The following is a 23617-nucleotide window of genomic DNA, read 5'->3' as shown; positions in this document are numbered from 1 at the left end:
ATCTCATCCCTCTTCCTACCTATGTCATTGGTCCCAATATAACCATAACCTCTGGCTGTTCTCCCTCCCACTGCAGGATATATTGGATGCGATCTGAAACATCTGGCACTTGGGAGGCAAATCACCATCTGAGTTTCCTTCCTGCGTCCACCGTATCGCCTGTCTGACCCCCTAACTACAGAGTTCCCTATCACTACCGCCCTCCTCTTCCTTTCCTTACCCTTCTGAGCCACTGGGCAAGTGTCTGTGCCAGAAGCACAGCCACTGTTGCTTCCCCCAGGTAGGCTTCCCCCCCCCCCCCCTACTGTCCCCAAATGTACTCCAACAGGGGCACAGCCACAGGGGTACTGTCTAGTACCTGACTCTTCCTCTTCCCCCTTCTGACTGTGATGCACTTGTCTGTCTCTCGTGGCCCCGGTGTCACCACGTGCCTATAATTCCTTTAAAATATTTACTCCTCTAACCTTTGCAAGACCAGATAAGGCTGAACTGTTCATATTTTCATCTTCTCCATTGATAGAGTATTTCCAGTACTTCTTGCTCCTGTTGGCATGAACAAACTGTGTCATTCCCTGTAAGTCAGTGGTTTTCAAACTGCCCCCTAAACTCACATCCCTCTTTAAGCAATCCCTATCCCATCGGTGCTCTCTGATTAGTAAGGGATTGCTTAAGGTGGGATGTGGGTGGAAAGAAAAAGTTTGAAAACCACTGTTTAAATCATACCTCATTAACTTATTATGTGCATGGTTTAATATCTCCAAAAGACATGGGCCAATGACAACTTGTCTCAAGCAAAATATTTCAGTAACAATTGAGTTTAGAGCAGTGATTCTCAACCTTCCCTTCCCACTCACATCCCACCTTAAGCAACCCTTTACTAATCACAGAGCACCGATGGCATAGGGATTACATAAAGAGGTATGTGAGTTTAGAGGGCAGTTTGAAAACCACTGATGTAAAACCACAGCTTAAAGCATTTTCCCTTTGAGTGACTTTGACAAGAGATGGGCAGCATCTGATTTTGCACTTACCTTGGAAAGATATTCCTGTTCCAGTCGGGAATCGGACACTGCTACCTGCTTGTACTTGCTCATTTTCATTTTCATTTGGCGAGTTCTTTCTTCCACATCCATTGCACCTGTGATAAAAGATCCAATTCCAACAGTTAATGTGGAATTGGCAAAAACCCTTCCACTCCTTCACTAGCTTGCAAATGTGAGACAAGGTTTACTGAGTTTGAGATGGAAATTGGTTCGGGAATGAATTTGGTTTTGGGTTGGGCGAGATACTGGGACAGAACTGCAACCTCGGCTGCACCAACTAAATTGTTTTGAAATTCATTGACCCATTGAATCAAATTTCAAACACAAAAAAACCCGCCTGTTTAGCGTAGATTGTGGAAAAAGTCATTTTAACCTCCTAAATCTGAAATACATGCAACCAGCAACCCCAAGCAACCGGAAAAAAAATGTATCGAGGAAATTGATAAAATGAAAATAAATAAGAATAATTACAATTTTAAATAAAAGTTTAACATTGTAAATGTAAATATTCTCTGACGCAACAAACAACCCCTTGGAGAAGATAGGAGCGAACATTCAACCAGCAGAGCACCCCGATCGTGTCCCGACTACAGCAGCTTTTGAATAAAGATTTAATAAAGTTGTGTTTGAATAAAATGGCGGTGCCCAGGGTGAAGAGCCAGTTGATGCCACTCACCGCTGGGGCAACTCTCTTAAAGTGTCTCCCTATCCCTGCCGAGTAAGTGTCTTTATCTTTATTAGTATATTTAGTACTTATCTGTAAACTTGGGGAAGGGAGGGTTAATTATGACGGTGACATGGTTAACATAGTGGGTAGCATAATGCTATTATAGTGCCAGCAACCAGGGTTCAAATTTACATTTACATTTTGTAAGTTATGTGTGTTACCGTAATTTTACTCATATAATGTGCACATTATATGCACTTTTTTTACAAACTGGGTAACCCCAGATGCAGGTATACCAGAATTTCTTTACATGTTGAATAAAAAATTGAACTTATTTGAGCATCAACTCGTTCTAAATTAAAATTTATTTTTAATTGCTTGAATGGAAAAAATGCTGAAGTCATTTTAACAAGTAAAATGTTGAAGTCATCTGAAATAACCAGTAAAATAATGATGTCATTTATTAGTTTTCTTCATCATAATCTGTAAACCCTTCAAATCCTTCCTTCGAAGTTGGATTGATCACTCACATCATTAAAATACGTTAGAACAGCCTGCAACTGTTCTTCTGTTACTGTAGTCGGTACTGACACGTCATGTGGAGGAAGCCCCATCATCGTTATATACTATGCCAGCTTTCCTGAATCCACTGCCTATAGTTTCTGCTGTTATCCCACACTCTGGCAACCCATTCGCAAACTTTGGTACAGGTTGCTCTTTTCAACCGTCTGGCTGGGGTGGATTCATGAAGGCCATTCTGCACCCATTCCCCCCATTCTGATCTGATGAACATCTTGAATGGATGATTCATGGAACTACTGAGTAGCTGCAGTTAGCATGTGAACCCACCCAGAATTACTGCAATGTGGGCGCCAACAGAATTGATAACCTTTTGTGTTCAATACTCTTTGTGAGCTGCCATGGAATCAAATATGAGTAACATTTTCTTTGAAAAAACCTGCCTGTAACACGTTTCTATCCACAGTTTCATAACATTGGAGTCCATCCAACCTTTTTTGTTACAGGTCACAATCACAGTATTGGGCATTTTTTCTCGTGTCAAATATAATTCTTTTAAATATGATCATTGGCTTCAATTGAGTGTCACTTGCAGTGCAGCCAAGGACGACTGTAAAGCAGAACCTTTCAGGCCTGGCTGTGGTTATAGCCACTATTTTGGTTTCAGAAGCAGCCACGGTTCTTGTGGCGGGGACGTCAAAGGCCATTGGGACTTCGTCCATGTTAATGACTTCTGCAGGGGTGATTCTAAGTTTGTAAATTTCACTGGAGACGAAAGCGGCGAAAATCAATGGATTTTGTTCCCAATTGTCCAGAAGTCTCTGACCTACAGTTGTTCTAGTTCTTATCGACAATCCATTTTGCTTCATAAATTTTGATATCCGGGGAACCCCGCCTTGAAATCCAGGATGCCTCTTTCACATGCCAATAGCCTTACTTTCATTTGAATGGTGACTGTAGACACAGTTTGAATTTGTTCTCTTCAACTAAGAACTCACTCCTTCAACTGGGGCCACTTAGCTTTGGGGCCATGACATGTGTGTTTTTGTGGATTCTTCCTCTCCAGCTCACCTTTCTCTTTCCTCCATTCATGAATGGATAATTCACCAACCTCGAACTCCCTCTGTTGCCAGTTTCTTCCACTCTGGTAACTAATTTCGGTTCGAAGTAAGATTTGCATTTAATCCCTCACATTGTGAAAACTACCCATACTCTCAATTTCAAAGGTAGCACTAAATGCGAGGGTCTTTTATACTGATTAGGTGATAGCGTGATAGCGATACAGGCTGATAATGTTACGATTTGTTTTTTGTGACCTTTATAGGACGTATTATGAATGTGCTGGACAGAACTGACTAACACTACATGCACACGATAAATTCATGTGCACATTATACGAGAACTTTTTTTACACATAGTTTAAGATTTTCTGTGCGTTATGTGAGTGAAAATATGTCACATGATTAAAGTGAACTTAACATAATTAAGGACTACAACTGATTTTTTTTTCCAATCACTGTTAATTTTGTACAGTCTTTTGTCTTTTAAACTATTTATTCTTAATGCTGATGTATTAGTTTGGCATTGTAAGCGTGAGTCTTAAGCAACTGGAAAATCCTTGTGTCCGGCACCTTCCAATCCCCATAGGTGCTGGATACCAGGAGTCTTCCTGTACTCAGTAATGTTTTCTTTCAAGCCAAAAGAAGGTTCACACAGTTAATGCTGAGCTGAGAGCTGAACAAAATTCCTCTAACTTTTTTATTATTTTATTAAAAAGTAATCTCAACTGACCTGCTGGAGAAATGATATGAGAATAAAAATTCAATATTGCTGTTTCAGTAATATATTGGGATGGTAATTCCAGTTTGGCATTCTACGGCATTTGGAAGATCAACGAAATAACCAAGAACATTGTCTGTGCCAGAACGGCACATTCAAAGCTACTAACACAGCAGGATTTTTGAAAAGCATGCCAACTGGAACTATAACCACAGCTTTAGTTTTTAAATTCATTCACTGTTGCTGTAGTCATACATTCATTCATCTGCTTTTCAAAGGAAGAGTAGGATCATCATCCTTGCCCCCTCATCAAACTGTTGGCAGGAGAGAGGAGACAGGAAGACGTAATAAATGTGACCCTCCCTCATGCTCTTTGAATTAGAAATCTAATTTCTTCCCCAGGCAATATGCCATACTTGTGCTCGCTTCTCAGTGGAATACAGTAAAACCCCTGTTATCTGGAATTCAAAGAACCAGAAAATAAAAAAAATCTCAGAAAATAAATAGGTAAAAAATATGAGAGTTTGAAATTGGCGTGCCTCGCTGTTAGTTCATTTATTGTGCAACACGCAGCAACTGGAAAATTCACATCTGGATTCTACCAACCCCAGATACCAGGGATTTTTCTGTACCATTTTTCAGACCTTTACTAAACTCATCCCCAGGACCAGCATTAAATTAAGCTCAGGGATAATCATCTGACCAAGGTGTCTCCTGGTAAAACCTTACCATGAAAACCATTGAAAGCAGGCCATCTTTTTCACCACAGTTCGGTAACAGAGATGGAAGCAATTGCGAACACATGGCACGAAGCGACGCTTGGTCTGGCCATTCACTGCAATCTCCCCCAGCCATCTTGGACCTCACCAGGCCGCTGGATCCAGGAGGGAGTGTTCGAGAGGATGGGTTTGGAGCTGTGCAATCCCCTACTCACCAAAAATCCATTCACGCACCCGCTGCTCCTGTCTGAGGAGTGGGGTATTGCCAAGGATTGGCCTGTACAGCCACTCCAGGATGTACATATCAAACCCACAAACTGACTGAATGGAATCATCGGCATCCTATGGGATGGATATAACCAGAAGAATAATTGCAACCATACACTGTAACCATACACTATAACTGGCTGCCCAAAGCTGAATCAAGGGCATTCACCTCATGACATTTATCAGATAGAGCCAATATGCTGCCTCATTCTAACAGCAGAATATTTTGTGCTGAAGTTTTAAAATGCGTGTGAATGTTAAACGTTACAAAGGCAGCTTGGCCGACAGAGGGACAGGAAGAGATGACATTTTACTCTCAACATGGACAAGACAAAGGAGATGATTGCAGACTTCAGGAGGACCAGTGACAACCACCCTGCATGACAGATTAATAGCTCGCTGTTTTTCCTGGAATAATTTGTTCTGCTTTATTACTGCTTCAGAAGGCCCAGTGCGGGACTTCTCGCAACAGCAGTGTTGATCTTCTATCTTCTAATGAAGTATCAGATTGTAAAACTAATAATGGTTTGCAGACCTAGTGATTCGCAAATGGCCCGGGGTTTGAGATAAAGGTTGAAAGAACCTCCACAATATCATACAAGCATTGGTAAAAGATAAATAGTCTCCAATTTGACTTCACAAATAAATAATGCTCGTGGTTATTAAATCCAACATGAAAATATTGAGAACAATATACCACCAAGGAAGCAAGCCTCCAGTTTTATTTCCTGGGGTATGTGATAAAGTTCGGGAAGACTTTAAGCTAATAAAATGCTATAAAGTTCACATTTTCCGATATCCAGTTCAAGAAGTAATTTTTTTCAACATACTGTATGAGACGTTAAAATATATTTTGCTCTATTTGTTTCTTGGAACAATACAAAAACTACGGAAGAGAGAGAATAAATGGCTTTACTGGGCAATAAACAAAGTTCTCCAGAAATGCCTCACACCAGCAGAAGTGGATGAAAAATTTGAGCAAGACTGCAAATTTCACAAGTGGTCAGTTCAGCTGGCTGAAATCTCGTGGCAGGCACACATTTCTCCAGATTCCAATGGCTGCTGGCCAACGTTTCTTCAGAAAAATACAATAGTGATTGAAGTAAAAAAAACCCAGTCTCTGCATCCAACACATCATCCTCCGTAATTTCTGCAACCTACAACAGGATCCCTCTACTAGACACATCTTCCTTCTTCTCCCCTCTCTGCCTTCCATAGGGTCTGGTCCCTCCATGTCTCTCTTGTGCACTCATCCCTCTCCACCAATTGCCTCCTTGGCACATTCCCCTATGGCTGTAGGAAGTGCCATACTTGCGCCCCATCCTCCTCCCTCACCCCCAACAGTCCTGCCAAGTTATGCATCACTGCCCAACTCCGGGAGATCCAAAATGAGTGGTGGACTAGCCTCGCCAAACGAACCCAGCTCAGCGCGGACATTGGCGACTTCAGGGGTTTCTATGAGGCTCTAAAGGCTGTGTACGGCCCCTCACCCCAAGTCCAAAGCCCGCTGCGCAGCTCAGACGGCAAAGTCCTCCTCAGCGACAAGATATCCATCCTCAGAAGGAGTCACGTGATGGAGTAGTGGCCGGACGGTGAACTCCAGCCCTCTCCAGAAAAGTCGGGAAAAACAAAGGAAAACACAAAGGCACAGAAATAAAAGTTACAGAAAAGTGAGTATAAAGGTGGAAAGAAGATGGCGACAAAAAAAGAAAAATCGAAAGCAACGGTAAGAAGAGAGGAAGAGAAGACAAAGGAGGAAAAAGGTGAAGGCCTTACCTGTCCGAAGAGGCCCGCTGCAGAGAGAGAAACCCGCTCCCTCAGGTCGGTAAATAATGGACTACAAAAATGGCTCGCAGAGCCGAGTAAAAGTGCGCAACCGCGCATGCGCGATACTTCGCGCATGCGCGATGCGAATGAAAAAAAACACACCGACGGGAGAGGGGACCAGCTGGGGAGTCGATCTCCACAGCCGGCAACGACAGCTGCAGAACACCTGCAGCAAGAAGAGACCACAGAAGACAATGGAAACAAGAAAGAAGAGGAGGAAAGGGCATCAAAGAAACAACAGATGGCCAACCCAGAGGAAGAAGAAGAGGAAGAGTACAGGGAAATAGAAGAAGAAAAGAAAGGCAAGGTAAAGGATATACTTGCTCTTATTAAAGGATACATGGAGTCATTTAAAGAATGGCAAACACAGGAATTTAAGGATTTAAGAAAAAGAATAAACAACACAGAAGAGAAAATAAATAAAATGGAGATGACCTTAACAGAAATGGGAAAGAAAATGGACAAGATGGAAGAGCGGGCAGTAGCAGCAGAAATGGAGGTAGAAGACTTAAAAAAGTAATTGGAGAAATCTAATAAAAAAACTAAAGAGACACAAGAACTACTAGCTCAAAAAATAGATACAATGGAAAACCATAACAGAAGAAATAACATAAAGATAGTGGGCCTTAAGGAAGATGAAGAAGGCAAGAATATGAGGGAGTTTATAAAAGAGTGGATCCCTAAGACCCTAGGATGTCCAGAACTACAGCAAGAAATGGAAATAGAAAGGGCACATAGAGTATTGGCCTCTAAACCACAACCACAACAAAAACCAAGATCTATTGTAGTAAAATTCCTAAGATATACTACAAGAGAAAAGGTACTGGAGAAGACAATGGAAAAAGTAAGAGAGGGCAACAAACCACTGGAGTATAAAGGGCAAAAAATCTTCATTTATCCAGATATAAGTTTTGAACTCCTAAAGAAGAGAAAAGAGTTCAATACAGCAAAGGCGATTTTATGGAAGAAAGGGTATAAATTTATACTAAAGCATCCAGCAGTATTGAAAATATTTATTCCAGGACAACAAAACAGACTATTCTCGGATCCAGAAGAAGCACGAAAATTTGCAGAACAATTACAAAAATAGACTGAGGGAGGAAGACGGGTAATGAGAGTTAAAATGATCACGATTGATATGTATGTGGGTAAAGACAAAAATAGACTGAGGGATGAAGACGGGTAATGAGAGTAAAAATGATCACGATTGATATGTATGCGGGTAAAGAGGTATAAGAGTGAATAGAGACAATGAGCATACATGAATATATCTGTACTTAGAGGAAAATATAGATAGTATAGACAAGAATTAATAAGGGAAGGTAATGGAATAGAGAGAATAAGGAGGGAATTAAAAGAGTGACCTTTGTGACATATGAAAAGCTAAATCTTTTCTGGGGGAGGCGGGGTGGGGGGAAATAGCGGTCACTGCAAAATCAGTTGACGCTTGCGAGTGGATTCGCAAATCCAAATGGAGAGGGGAGATGTGGTTGTCCGACAAGGGATAAAGGACAACTCAGGAGGTGAAGGGGAGATTGGGGATAAATAAGATAGAAATAGGAGAATAAGGAAAATGTTGGATGTTGTAGGAATGTTGTCTTATAAAGAGTTGAAAATAAGAAAACAGAAATGGAAAAGGAGGAAAGGTAATGATGGAAAAACGGAAATAGAAGATAAACAAAATATAAAAGGGCTACGCTGAACTATTTGTCTTTAAATATTAATGGAATACATAACCAAATTAAAAGGAAGAAACTACTAAATTTAAATGAATAAATGTATTCCATTAGAAAAAATAACATATAGGTTAAAAAATAATATTGAAATATTCGAACAAGTATAGGAGCCTTACATTAAATACAATAGCGAAAACCTACCGGGGACAAACATTACCTAAGTTGATGGAAGGAGAAGGAAAGAAAAGAATGGACTCAGTAGAATTTCTGGTGTAATTTTGTTGAATGACAACATTGTCTGACTGGCTTAATGCAACCTAGATTGTATACCTAAAATGGATGAGAGGGGGGGGTGGGGGGGTGGTTTGGGAGGAAAGGGGGGGGGGGGGAGAAAAAGTCACTGTATATGTGTGAAAAAGAAATAGTGTATATCATGGCTAATGTGATTTATGGTGTGAAAAATAAAAAATTTTTAAAAAAAAATCTCCATCCTCAACCGATGGTCAGAACACTTCCAATCTCTTTTCAGTGCCAACCGCTCAGTCCAAGATTACGCCCTGCTCCAGCTCCCTCAACAGCCCCTAAGGCTTGAGCTGGATGAGGTTCTCACCCTGGATGAGACGTATAAGGCAATCGAACAACTGAAAAGTGGCAAAGCAGCAGGTATGGATGGAATCCCCCCAGAGGTCTGGAAGGCTGGCGGCAAAACTCTGCATGCCAAACTGCATGAGTTTTTCAAGCTTTGTTGGGACCAAGGAAAACTGCCTCAGGATCTTCGTGATGCCACGATCATCACCCTGTACAAAAACAAAGGCGAGAAATCAGATTGCTCAAACTACAGGGGAATCACGTTGCTCTCCATTGCAGGCAAAATCTTCGCTAGGATTCTACTAAATAGAATAATACCTAGTGTCGCCGAGAATATTCTCCCAGAATCACAGTGCGGCTTTCGCGCAAACAGAGGAACTACTGACATGGTCTTTGCCCTAAGACAGCTCCAAGAAAAGTGCAGAGAACAAAACAAAGGAGTCTACATCACCTTTATTGACCTCACCAAAGCCTTCGACACCGTGAGCAGGAAAGGGTTTTGGCAAATACTAGAGCGCATCGGATGTCCCCCAAAGTTCCTCAACATGATTATCCAACTGCACGAAAACCAACAAGGTCGGGTCAGATACAGCAATGAGCTCTCTGAACCCTTCTCCATTAACAATGGAGTAAAGCAAGGCTGTGTTCTCGCACCAACCCTCTTTTCAATCTTCTTCAGCATGATGCTGAACCAAGCCATGAAAGACCCCAACAATGAAGACGCTGTTTACATCCGGTACCGCACGGATGGCAGTCTCTTCAATCTGAGGCGCCTGCAAGCTCACACCAAGACACAAGAGAAACTTGTCCGTGAACTACTCTTTGCAGACGATGCCGCTTTAGTTGCCCATTCAGAGCCAGCTCTTCAGCGCTTGACGTCCTGCTTTGCGGAAACTGCCAAAATGTTTGGCCTGGAAGTCAGCCTGAAGAAAACTGAAGACCTCCATCAGCCAGCTCCCCACCATGACTACCAGCCCCCCCACATCTCCATCGGGCACACAAAACTCAAAACGGTCAACCAGTTTACCTATCTCGGCTGCACCATTTCATCAGATGCAAGGATCGACAATGAGATAGACAACAGACTCGCCAAGGCAAATAGCGCCTTTGGAAGACTACACAAAAGAGTCTGGAAAAACAACCAATTGAAAAACCTCACAAAGATAAGCGTATACAGAGCCGTTGTCATACCCACACTCCTGTTTGGCTCCGAATCATGGGTCCTCTACCGGCAGCACCTACGGCTCCTAGAACGCTTCCACCAGCGTTGTCTCCGCTCCATCCTCAAGATCCATTGGAGCGCTTTCATCCCTAACGTCGAAGTACTCGAGATGGCAGAGGTCGACAGCATCGAGTCCACGCTGCTGAAGATCCAGCTGCGCTGGATGGGTCACGTCTCCAGAATGGAGGACCATCGTCTTCCCAAGATCGTGTTATATGGCGAGCTCTCCACTGGCCACCGTGACAGAGGTGCACCAAAGAAAAGGTACAAGGACTGCCTAAAGAAATCTCTTGGTGCCTGCCACATTGACCACCGCCAGTGGGCTGATAACGCCTCAAACCGTGCATCTTGGCGCCTCACAGTTTGGCGGGCAGCAACCTCCTTTGAAGAAGACTGCAGAGCCCACCTCACTGACAAAAGGCAAAGGAGGAAAAACCCAACACCCAACCCCAACCAACCAATTTTCCCCTGCAACCGCTGCAACCGTGTCTGCCTGTCCCGCATCGGACTTGTCAGCCACAAACGAGCCTGCAGCTGACGTGGTCTTTTTTACCCCCTCCATAAATCTTCATCCGCGAAGCCAAGCCAAAGAAGACATTCTGGTTCTCATCCCTTTCCAATCTAGTTTACATCTTCCCCAAAAGCTCTATTGAAGGTTTCCTCTAGGATATGGGTCCCTTTCCAGTTTAGGAGTAACTCGACTATTTTATACAGATTGTACCTTCCCCAGAAGAGATCCCAATGATCCAAATATGGGAAACTCTGCCCCGTGCACCAACTATACAGACGCACATTCATCTGCCAAAATAGCGTGTGGTGCAAGCATCGATCGTGAGATTACTCCCCTTGAGGTCCTGTCGTTCAGCTTCCGTCCTAGCTCCCTGTATTCTCTATTCTGAGCCTCATCCCTTTTCATACCAATGTCATTAGCACCACGATGTACCAAGGCTTCTAGCTGCTCCCCCTCCCCTTTCAGGATGCCATAACCTGATCTGAGATGTCTCCGAACCTGGAACCTGACACCCAATTTGTCCACCATTGCCAAACCAAGTTTTGAACTCACATGTTGCAATTATATTTCAAAATTCTACTTTACATCCAGTTTATGACCATTCTCATGCTATTTAAAATTAAGAATTACCTAATAAGGTAATAATCACCCAATTAAACCAATGAGCACCATTCTAGTCCCTTTAACTTTGAATCTTGCATCATGTGCCCAATCGTAGTCACACATCTGTGGGACCTTCCACTCCCCTCTCTCTGTTATTGGGGCATACTCAACCACAAACATGTTCTGGCTCATGGAGACAAAGATTTTATGGCTGTCTTAACTCATATTGCTGGAGGGTGCATCCTTTCTCATTGGAAAACACTGAGAAGATGAGTGGCATTCCAAATTCATCTCCAGATTGTTGTCTTTGAATTGTACAGGTCCCCAAGTGAAAAACTTAATGATGAACTTAATCATTCTATTCACCATTTTACATCAAAATCCATTTCAATAAACTCCATTTGAACAAATAATTTGGCCGTGGGAAATGTCCATTGGTGTTCCTGATTATGTGCCTGAAAATTTTTAATGTAATCTGTAAAGAATGAACTTGATTATTTTAATTTTTAAAATTGTCAATTAACTTTGAACTTCCACAACTGCAGTTCTGTTAAATTTATATGCTGAAGATGTTCCTGTCAGCCTCTAAATGTTGTTCTCTTGAAAGGTTTGCACCAAATTGGATTTGACAATTGTTCATAAAGCATTACAATCAAATCTCCTGCAACTAATCCACTGTTAACATGCAGATGCCACTAATGGTAAACTTAGTACCAGCCCAAATACATCTGACATCTCATCTGCACAATGGTTACTGCGCACGGCTCATGGACGCTCGAAATGTCCACAGGTCCTACAGCAAGTCACTGCCATCAGCATCCTCCAAATATCAAAGAATGCCAATTGGAAATATAACTACAGCTTTGGTTTTTAAATTCAAAAATATTCTTTATTCGCCTGCTTCATTCACTGTTGCTGCAGCCATTCATTTGCTTTTATTTGCGGTTTTCATAGGAAGAGCAGCATCTTGCCAGTATTATCATCAAACTGTTGGCAGGAGAGAGGAGACATGGAGACATAATAAATGTGACCCTGCCTCAATCAGAACATGCTCTTTGAATTAGAAATCCAATTTCTTCCCCAGGCAATATGCCATACCTGTGCTACCTTCTCAGTGTAACACAGTAAAACCCCTGTTATCTGGAATTCAAACAACCAGCAAATAAAAAAACCTCAGAAAATAAATAGGTAAAAAATATGGGAGTTTAAAATTGGCGTGCCTCGCAGTTAGTTCGTCAATCATGCAACAAACAGTCTCAAGACACCGTAAAATTTGCTTATCCGGCATCAACCAATTCCCGGAGGTGCCAGATACCATGGATTTTACTGTACCATTTTTCACACCTTTACTAAACTCATCCTCAGGACCAGCGTTAAATTAAGCTCATGGATAATCATCTGACCAAGGTGTCTCCAGGTAAAACCTTACCATGTAAACCATTGAAAGCAGGCCACCTTTTTTACCACAGTTCGGTAACAGAGATGGAAGCAATTGCGAACACATGGTGCGAAGCGAAGCTTGGTCTGGCCATCCACTGCAACTTCCCCCAGCCTCACCAGGCTGCTGGATCCAGGAGGGAGTGTTCGAGAGGATGGGTCTGGAGCTGTGCAATCCCCTACTCACCAAAAATCCATTCACACACACACTGCTCCTTTCTGAGGAGTGGGGTATTGCCAAATATTGGCCTGTACAGCCACTCCAGGATGTACATATCAAACCCCACAAACTGACTGAATGGTACCATCGTATGGGATGGATATAACCAGAAGAAGAATTGCATCCGTACTCTGTAACCATACACTATAACTGGCTGCCCAAAGCTGAATCAAGGGCATTCACCTCATGACATTTATCAGCTAGAGCCAATGTTTTGTCTCATTCTAATAGCAGAACATTTTGTGCTGAAGTTTTGTTAAAAGTTGATTTTCATCAACATTAAAGAACCAAATGCAAATTTAATTTGCTTAAGCATGACTGCTTGCTTCTGTCATTTCTGGGGGCAGGCAAATACAATATAAGCTGAATTGTTTATATACACAATTACTGTAAATCAGGCCCCCTTATGCTGGCTAAAAAACCTCAACCATCCAGCTTCTTAAGAGTACCTGTAGGTGTAAACAATGGAAACTGCACACAGACACCATTACTGTGGAATCCTAATTTAAATAAAGTCAATGTTAACTGCATCCGTTTCTGCCTGTGAATAAGAGGCCACAAACATTTCAACCCTCTCTTTCCCACCCTGCTCTTCCTACCTGATTCCCAGATTCCTGCTTCTTCACGGTTTTCCTCTAAATGAAAAGAAGGCGGCAAGGAAACAAAAATGTACAAGGAATGATACTGCATAAATTAAAATCAGTAAATCAGCGTCAAATTAAAAAGATCAGCAAGTCAAAGTACAGCAGAACATGACCTTTCACAGCAAAGTAAAATAAAAATCGGTCAAATACGCCTCCAGTAATATTTTCTTCTTAAGCCAAAATGTAATATCTATAAAATCATTATTATGTCTTCAACTGTCTGTTTGTAAAATGAATGTTTACTATGCTTCTATGTCACTCCGAAAAAACATGAAAATTCTCGATCAGAAATTAAGTTCTGGCAATTGAGTGAATAAATACTTTTTAAAAATTGTTTTATTTTAAAGGAAAAGGGAGAAGCGTAAACAACACAAGAAAAAACCCACAAGGAATACAAGTTCAGATTCAATTCCGAGGTAAACACACCAAGAAGAGACGGACCTGAATCAACCCCTCTGGGTGATTTCAACTCTTCAGGGATCGCAAGGATGCAAAGCATGGCCAACGGGGTTCTCAGACTAAACCAAGCCAGCTTCCAGAAGTGGAAGTGCACCCGTGATACAACAGAGGGATGGGTCGGCACTGGAGGTAAAACAAGGCTTGACCCACAGGGAGGGCAGATTCTGATTTATCGAGCAACATCAAACCTGCATATGGACTGTAGCCTTCCACACCCCTCCCATCCATGTACCTATCCATGGCGAAATCCACCACTTCCTCTGGCGAGTAATCAATCAATCACACCATCAACCACAAATTATCACAGCAGGCCTTCAGTTATCATAAATCTGGTCTCACCAGCCTTCAAACAGCATTCAAAATGATAAAGCCTCTTGTTTTACAGTATTCCCTCTTTGTCATGATAATGGATTGTTTAAAATGTATTTTGGTGATTTTTGCTGATTTGGAGAATAGATGGTAACACCCATTTCATTGGTTATGTGGTTTCACCATAACGCAGCCCAAATTCCATGAAGCAGGTGCACAAGCAGAGGATGCTTGGGTGCAGAAGAAACTCACACCTTCATTCTGAGCTGGTTCCCAGAGCTGAAGGCCTATTATGCAACCCTCTCCTCCACCCATAAGGCTCAAGTTAACAGCAACTGGACCCAAGAGATGATCTTCAATCACCTGTTTGATGCATGTTTCAGTTATGACTGCACTTGCACCTTTAATATGCTCTGATAACTGAAGATCTACTGCACTGTCATGCACAATGGGATTTATAGACTTTAAGTGAACATGTGACTGGACCACAGGAAATAAAAACACAAGTGCATTCCTGCCATGCTAGAGTGATTTAACACGCAGTTAAAAAAAATACATAGAAACACTGATCAAGCAAGTGTGTTCATACTGCACAGAGTGTTTCTACTGGGAGAAACTCTTGGAGTAATCTTTTATAAATGCTCTTTTATTTATTCCTCTTGTACCCTAAATAGTAAACGCAACTGAAATAATGGATCTTCTGTTCAATTTTTGCAGCATGCATTAATTTGAATGTAGTCATTCAAAGTGTTAATGAAATGTTATCATAGAACCAATTGTGAAATTCCCCTTTTGATCAACACATGTTTTATGACATCACGATGAATAACTCCAGATTTACTCATTTGCTTCCCTAAAATTTATATTTAAAAATAAAATGAGATTTCCATTTAAAATTAGATTTCTATGTCAATGTTTCAATCCTATGTCTATCCGTACATCAGTTGTCTGGGCTTAAACATGAGGTGCTGCATTAGAGCAGCGGTTTATGCATAGTATTTTATACACATGAGGCCAATACACTTTGTGGGGAGAAGAACACATCACTTGTACACCCATTAAAAGAAGCATGAAACCTAAAAGAGCAGCACTAATGACATGGTCTCATGCCTGACGAACCTGGCTCAGAAAGCTGCCTCTGCTTTGAACTGTAATCAGCTACTGTACCATTCATTGTCCTTTGTTGGTCTTCCCAGGTCACTTCTAAGACATCTTAATAGGAAACATAGCAAGGTGAGGGGGGAGGGGGGGGGGAACATTTTAAAATCTAAAAAAAAAAGGGATTTACTGGGTTAAAGAAAAGCCATAATTTTGCAAATGTCTTTGTTGACTAAGTTATGGAAAATTTGCCCCCAAGAACATGGCAGAGAGGGGGTCACTCTTCCAATACAATGCTGGAGTATATTTTGGAATTTTGCTGGTTGGAAACCAAAACTACTCCTCCATTCTAGCCTTTGATCAGGTGGGTCAGGTGACTAGAAATGGTCCTGTGCAATTTCTCCTGTGCATTTCAGAAATAAATTTGTCCATGTGCAAATGATTTACATGGGCTCCTAAGTTGCATATCACTGGCTAAAGACTATAAACACGCATGGCGAATGAAGTAAAATTGCACTAGGGTTATGTATTCAGTTAATCCTGGAGTACAGTGCCATCTATTGATCTGCACGTACAAGCTGCCATGGGCAAAGGGCCACATTTTTCAGGCACTGCGGAAGGTTTGGGACCCTGATGGAGAGGGGAGAGGAAGACATGCTCGTGCATCTGATTCCCAGGGATACAACAAGGAGACACACTGGAGGCTGGAGGCCAGTGGTTTTCAAACTGCCCCCCTAAACTCGCATTCCACTTTAAGAAATCCCGATGCCTTAAGTACTCTGTGATTAGTAAGGGATTACTTAAGGTGGGTGGAAAGAAAAAGTTTGAAAACCACCATTTTAATCATCCCTCATTGACTCGTTATGTGCACGGTTTCAGAACTCCAAAGAAAATGGGCCAATGACCATTTATCTCCAGCAAAATATTTCAGTCACAATTGGGTCTAGAGCAGTGATTCTCAACCTTCCCTTCCTTTCCCACTCACATCCCAGCTTAGGCAATAACTTTCTAATCAGAGCACTGATGGCCTAGGGATTACTTAAGGTGGAATGTGAGTTGGGGGGAGCGGGCAGTTTGAAAACCACTGCTGTAGACATGGAGTCTGAAGGCCAGCACAATCTGCTGGAGGAGTTCAGTGGGTCGAGAAGCATCAGTGGGAGAGAGAGAATGGTCAATGTTTTGAGCTGAAATCCTTTATCGAGCCTTGATGAATAGTTCCTATCCTATCTCATTCTCTTCAAAGAGCACTGTGTCTGCATGCATGGGTTATACTGAGACATGACATTCTCTGACCTCCACTTACACACAAGGGTTAATGTCGTTCTTAATGCAAATCTACTCAATTATTCCAGGCAAAATATGAGAGAGATGTATATGGATTTCAGTAAGGTTCCCCATACAAGGTTCATTTAAAAGGTAAGGAGTCACACTTGGGTACGATTGAAGAATGGTGCTGGTTGGACCTGTGTCGTGACTGCATGACCTCAATCATTCACCCTTGATACAGGGTGGTGCAGTAGAATTTTCTACACCAGTTATACTTTACGGCGCAGAAATTAAACAAGTCAAAGCCAGAAATTTCAGATCAATGTTTTAGGTGCAGAATAGAGACAGGAATGCTCCAAGGTGAGAGATACTTTTGGGTAAAGCTTGGCCAAGCCTTAGAGAAAATCATAGGTAAAGAATTTCCACAGGATCCTGAGTTGCTCCTGTTGGGAAACATCATGGACGTAAGGCTTACAATGAAGCCATCCAAATTTCGAATCCAATTTGTGTTGACTGCTTTGGTGGTGGCCAGGAAGTGCGGGTTGGTTACTTGGAAGTTGGACTCTCATCTAGACATTGCGTGCTGGAATGTGGAAATGCAGAGCTGTGTTCCCCTGGTGAAAGTGACCTACAGCGTAAACATAGGAACATAGGAACATAGGAAGTAGGAACAGGAGTAGGCCAAAAATGGCTCCGCCATTCAATATGATCATGGCTGATCTAATTTATGACCTAACTCCACCTACTCCTTCTCCCCATATCCCCTAATTCCTCTATCATGTAAACATTTATCTAACCGAATTTTAAATATGTTTAATGAGGCAGCCTCAACCACTTCCCTGGTTAGAGAATTCCAAACATTCACTACTCACTGGGAAAAACTATTTTTCCTTATCTCTGTCCTAAATCTACTCCCCCGAATCTTGAGACTGTGTCCTCTGGTTTTAGTTTCCCCAGCCAGCTCAAAAAACCTTCCTACATCTATCCTATCCATACTTTTCATAATCCTATGTTTCTATAAGATCTCCTCTCATTCTTCTGAACTCGAGCGAATACAATCCTAGATGATTTAATCTTTCATCATAAGTCAACCCCTTCATCCTAGGGATCAATCTAGTAAACCTCCTCTGGACCATCTCCAAAGCCAGTATATCCTTCCTCAAATGTGGAGACCAGAACTGGACACAGTACTCCAGGTGCGGTCTCACCAGTACCTTATACAGTTGCAACATTACCTCCCTACTCCTGAATTCAATTCCTCTAGCGATGAAGGCCAACATTCCATTTGCCTTCTTAATAACCTGCTGCACCTGCAACCTAACTTTTTGTGATTCATGCACAAGCACTCCCAAGTCCCTCTGCACAACAGCATGCTGTAGTTTTTCACCCTTTAAATAATATTCATCTTTTATTTTTCTTGCCAAAGTGGATAACCTCACACTTACTAACATTGTACTCCATCTGCCAGACCTTTGCCCACTCATCCAGCTTAACTATATCCCTCTGTAGACTCTCCACATCCTCATTACAATTTGTTCTTCCACTCAATTTGGTGTCATCCGCAAACTTGGCTACACCACATTTTGTCCCCTCCTCCAAGTCATCAATGTAAATGATGAACAGTTGTGGGCCTAACACTGACCCCTGCGGCATCCCACTTCCCACTCTCTGCCAACCTGAAAAACTCCCATTTATCCTGACTCTCTGCCTCCTGTCAGACAACCAATTTTCAATCCAGGCCAATATACTTCCGCAGACTCCACTTTCTTGTGCGGCACCTTATCAAACGCTTTCTGGAAATCCAAATATACAACATCAACCTGTTCCCCTCTATCTACCGCACCCATTATATCCTCAAAGAATCCTAACAAGTTTCTCAAACAAGATCTTCCCTTTCTAAAACCATGCTGCGTCTGCCTGATTGAACCCTTACGTTCCAAAAGTTTCACTATTTCATCTTTAATGACGGCTTCGTGCATTTTTCCAACTACAGATGTCGAGCTAATTGGCTGATAATTTCCAGTCTTCTGCCTACATCCCTTCTTAAAAAGTGGCGTGACATTTGCTGTCTTCCAGTCTGCCGGGACCTGCCAAGAATCCAAGGAATTTTGGTATATGACCACCAATGCATCAACTATAACTTCTGCCATTTCTTTCAGAACCCTTGGATGCATATCATCAGGACCAGGTGATTTGTCTGGCTTTAGTCCCATTAGTTTCTCCCTCACTACTTCCTTTGTAACAACTATTTTATCAAGGCCCTCCCCAACATTCGCATCCTTAACTCCGCACTTGGGCATGCTGGACGTGTCTTCCACCTTGAAGACTGACACAAAATATTTGTTTAATGCCTCGGCCATTTCCTCATTTTTTGCCACCAGTTTTCCTTTCTCATCCTCCAAGGGTCCTATGTTAACTCTGGCCACCCTCTTCCGTTTTATATATTTATAAAATTTTTTGCTTTCTGTTTTTATATTTTGTGCCAATTTACTTTCATAATCCTTTTTCCCATTTCTTATTACCCGCTTTGTAATCCCTTGTTGTCTCTTAAAGTTTTCCCAATCTTACAGTTTCCCACTACTCTTTGTAGCCTTGTACACCTGCACCTTCAATTTTATACTCTCCTTTATTTCCTTTGTTAATCATGGTTGATTTTTCCCTCCCTTGCTGCCTTTTTTCCTGACCGGAATATATTTTTGTTGAGCATTACAAAATATTTATTTGAAAGTCTTCCACTGTTCCTCAACTGTTTCATCAATTAGCCTGTGCTCCCAGTCCACTCTGCCCAATTCCTCCCTCATCCTATGGTAGTCACCCCTGTTTAAGCATAATATATTAGTTTTAGATCTAACTATTCCCCTTCCATCTGAATGAGAAATTCAATCATACTATGATCGCTATTTCCCAGATGGTCTCTGTCTATTACATCATTTACTCTACCTATCTCATTGCACAACATTCCAGGAGAGCATTTTCTCTTGTGGGTTCCTTAACATGCTGCTCAAGAAAGCTATCGCGGATGCATTCTATGAAGTCCTCTTCCAGACTCCCACGACCAACTTGATTTTCCCAATCTATGTGGAAGTTAAAGTCCCCCATGACTACTGCCGTATCATTATTACATGCCTCACTTATTTCTCTATTTATTTCCTGTGCCACTAAACTATTGTTATTTGGTGGGCGATAGATAACACCCACCAATATTTTTTTCCCTTTGTTATTCTTTATCTCTACCCAAATGGACTCAACATTATGCTCTTTAGATCTTATATCATCCCTCACTACTGCCTGGAGCTCATCATTGATTAAGAGTGCAACTCCACCTCCCTTACCATCCTGTCTATCTCTTTGCACCACCTGATACCCTTGAAAGTTTAATTCCCATTTAGGGGCACCTTGTAGCCATGTTTCCATGATGGCCACCAAATCATAGGCATGGGTACCAATTTGCACCTCAAGTTCACTAACCTTATTTCTAATACTGCAGACATTCAGATAAAGTGCCCTTATGCTCTTTGCCCTTTTAATATCTAGTGACTTCTGCAACCTTTTCTTTTGATTTTTCTTTGTAATTTTCTTAAGACTATATAGCTAAAAATAATAAAGGGGAAATACAACACCTTCCTTACAATTTGGCCACCAGACCTGAGTTATACAGGGGCACAGATATAATGCGGTTCCTTGTGCTTCGTCGCTCTGTCTGTTCCTGTCTACCCTCTCCTTGTGGGGGGATCCATCCATCCATCTTAATTAGGTTGAATTACAAAAAATTGAGTTTGTTTTTACTTTTTTGTAAGAATTTTTTAAGTGTAATTATTTTGATTTACTTTTTGGTCCTTGTGTCCCTAATATGTTTGGAAGGTAACGGGACGCTGGAAAATGCTACAGGAATAGGGGACGAGGGCTAATTTATTGTTGCTGTCTTTCTTTTTAGGGTAACTGTCTATTTAATTTTATTTTTGGATTAATTAATTGGGATGAGGTGGGGCATGAGAGGGTGAAATTGAACTCACCGGTGAAGCTTACATCTAATTGGAAAATGTTGTGGCTTTTATTATGGAGTGCTGACATCGTTTCTATTTGAAAAATTATAAATACATTATTCAAAAAAAGAGGCATGGACTCCAAGGAGGTTTTGCTTTGTGGATACAGAGAAGGCAGAGCAGGGTTGTACATGATTTGTATCCTGCATGGAGATCGGTGAGGAGGGGCGTTCTGCAGGGATCTGTTCTGGGACGTTCCTCTTTGTGAATATTTTAAATGACCCGGTGAAGGTAATGAAGGGTGGGTTAGTCAGTTTGCGGATGACATGAAGCTTGGTGGTGTTGTGGATTGTGTGGAGGGTTGCCAGAGGTTATAGACAGGCATTGATAGGATATAGAGCTGGGATGAGAAGTTTTTAACCCAGAGAAGTATGAAAAGTGGATCATTTTAGTTGGTCAATTTTGAAATAAAATGTTAATATGAGGATTCTGAGCTCTGTGGAAGAACTGAGAGGACTGGGGCTCCATGTTCACAAGATACTCAAAGGTGCTGAACAAGTTGATAGTGTTGTTAAGAAGGCACATGGTGGCCTTCAATAGCCAAAGAATAGATTTCAAGAGCCATGAGGTAATGTTGCAGTGATTCAAGACTTTAATTAGACCCCATTTGGAATGTTGTGTTCAGTTCTGGTCACCTCACCACAAGAAGGATGTGGATGCTATTGAGAGGGTGATGTCTACATTTTTTGGCAGTATCAAAGCCGAGTTTGGAAATGTGAGTGCCTTGGAACACAGAGGAATGGAGAAAGTGGGAAATCTAGCCAAGACCATCACAGGCACCAACCTCCCATCCACTGAATACTCAAGAAGGCGGCCAATATCATAAAGGACCCTCACCGCCTGGTCACAACCTCTTATCACCTTCGGGTAGAAGGTGTAAGAGCCTTAATTCCAGCACCTCCACAATTAAGAACTACTTCTATCCAACAGTGACAAGGCTCCAGAGCCTCCTCATACCACCACAACCCTAAACATTAGCAGGTCTAGGACCATGAAAAGATCAATTGCACAACTGAAATGTCGCCTTTCACGAACTGCAACTGAATAGATATGCTGGAAATCCCAGATCAGTGCACCAAAGGAAGGAAGGAAGGCCCCTGTTCGCCGTCAATGCGAGACAGTAGAATGGTGCTGAGACAGGTGAGGGTGGAAACTGATGAGCTGTGAAAGGGACAAGCTTGTGCACTGCAGGACAAAAAGAGGTACTCTGTTCAACACAGAGCTGACGGTTGAGGTCATTGTGGCCCAGCACCAGGAAGAATTTGAAGAGGTGAAGAATACATGACTGCAAGACATAGGAGCAGAATTAGACCATTCAGCCTATCAAGTCTGTTCTGCCTGTCAAGTCATGGCTGAGGCATTTTTCCTTTCAACCTCTTCTCTCCAGGTACTCATATTGATAAGGAGTGGACTGATAGGGTTATTTTTAGCTATATAGAACTAAAGTGGGGGGGTGCAATCTACGGCCCACAATCCAAATCTATCCAGCCCAGTGCTGCCCCCCTCTGTGCGAGGCTTCTCCTCCCAACCTCAGTGCGCCTTTCTCCCATTCTGTGTGTTGGAGACCCCCATCCCTCTGCGTGAGACTCCCCTCTGCCCTCCGTGTGAGACTCCCCCACTCTCTGCGTGAACCCCCCCACCCTCTGCGTGGATCCCTCTACCCTCTGTGATGTTCTCCCCCTCTCATAGTGACATTATCACGTTGTCTGCGAGAACCTTCTCCTCCGCTTGAGGCCCATCTCTTCCGTGAGAGCCCCATGTCTGTGAGAATCCACCTCTCTCTCGCTCTGCAACACCACCTCCTTCTGTAATGCTCTTTCAACTTATCTATGTTTCGTACTCCTCACTCTGTCTCTCTCCCTCTGTCTGTCTGTCTGTCTCTCTCTCTGTCTGTTCGTCTCTGTCTATCTCTTTCTTCCTGTTTCTGTATGTGAGACTTTTTCTGTGTGCCACCATCTTTCTGTGTGGGACTCCCTCTCAGAGTGTGCACTTCCTCTTCCTGGTTGGACTCCTTCTCCATAGATGGTACAGCACAGAAAACAGGCCATTCAGCCCTTCTAGTCTGTGCCAACCATTATTTTGCTAGTCCCCTAGACCTTCTCTCATTCCACAACCCACCAGACTTCTCCCATCCATGAATCTATCCAATCTACTCTTAAAATTTAAGATCAAGCTCACATTCAGACTCCCACCATTCTCTGAGTGAAGAACTTTCCCCTAATGTTCCCCCTAAACTTTGCCCTTTCAGCTTAAAACTACGACCTCTTCTATTTATCTCCCCCAATCTCGGTAGGAAAAGCCAACTCGCATCCACTCTGTCCATACCTCACATAATCTTGTAAATCTCTATCCAATCTCCCCTCATTCTTTTTCGCTTCAAGGAATAAAGTCCTAACCTGTTTATTCTTTCCCTGTAACTCAGCTCCTGAAGACCTGACAACAACCTAGTAAATCTTTTCTGCACAGGGAGTAGTGATGGATGATTGTTTCTCAAACTGGAGCCCTGTGACTAGTGGTGTAAGTCAGGGATCCAAGTTGGGATCATTGTTGTTTGTTGTCTATATCAATGATCTGGATGATAAGTTTGCTGATGACATGAAGATTGGAGGAATTGTGGACAGTGAGGAGGATCTTCAAACCTTGCAGAGTGATCTGGACCAGCTGGAAAAATGGGCCAGAAAGTGGCAAATGGAATTTAATGCAAAATAGTGTGAGATGTT

At 42.2% G+C, this 23617-nt stretch overlaps 1 protein-coding gene across 3 annotated transcripts in view; it reads right to left on the bottom strand.

Annotated features, from left to right (window-relative positions):
* The window catches only part of rims2a (regulating synaptic membrane exocytosis 2a), an 865989-nt gene that overhangs the window by 163678 nt on the left and 678694 nt on the right, over positions 1–23617 (bottom strand). For all 3 annotated transcript variants that reach the window (XM_069920255.1, XM_069920253.1, XM_069920254.1), the window contains one exon: positions 1032–1138. In XM_069920255.1, the coding sequence (XP_069776356.1) occupies positions 1032–1138 (107 nt within the window). The remainder of the gene's footprint in view (positions 1–1031; positions 1139–23617) is intronic.

This window comes from Narcine bancroftii, chromosome 2, assembly GCF_036971445.1.
Source record: "Narcine bancroftii isolate sNarBan1 chromosome 2, sNarBan1.hap1, whole genome shotgun sequence".
Lineage (NCBI taxonomy): Eukaryota > Metazoa > Chordata > Chondrichthyes > Torpediniformes > Narcinidae > Narcine > Narcine bancroftii.
Note: the sequence above shows the minus strand (reverse complement) of the source record. Positions and strands in the feature narration are given on the sequence as shown.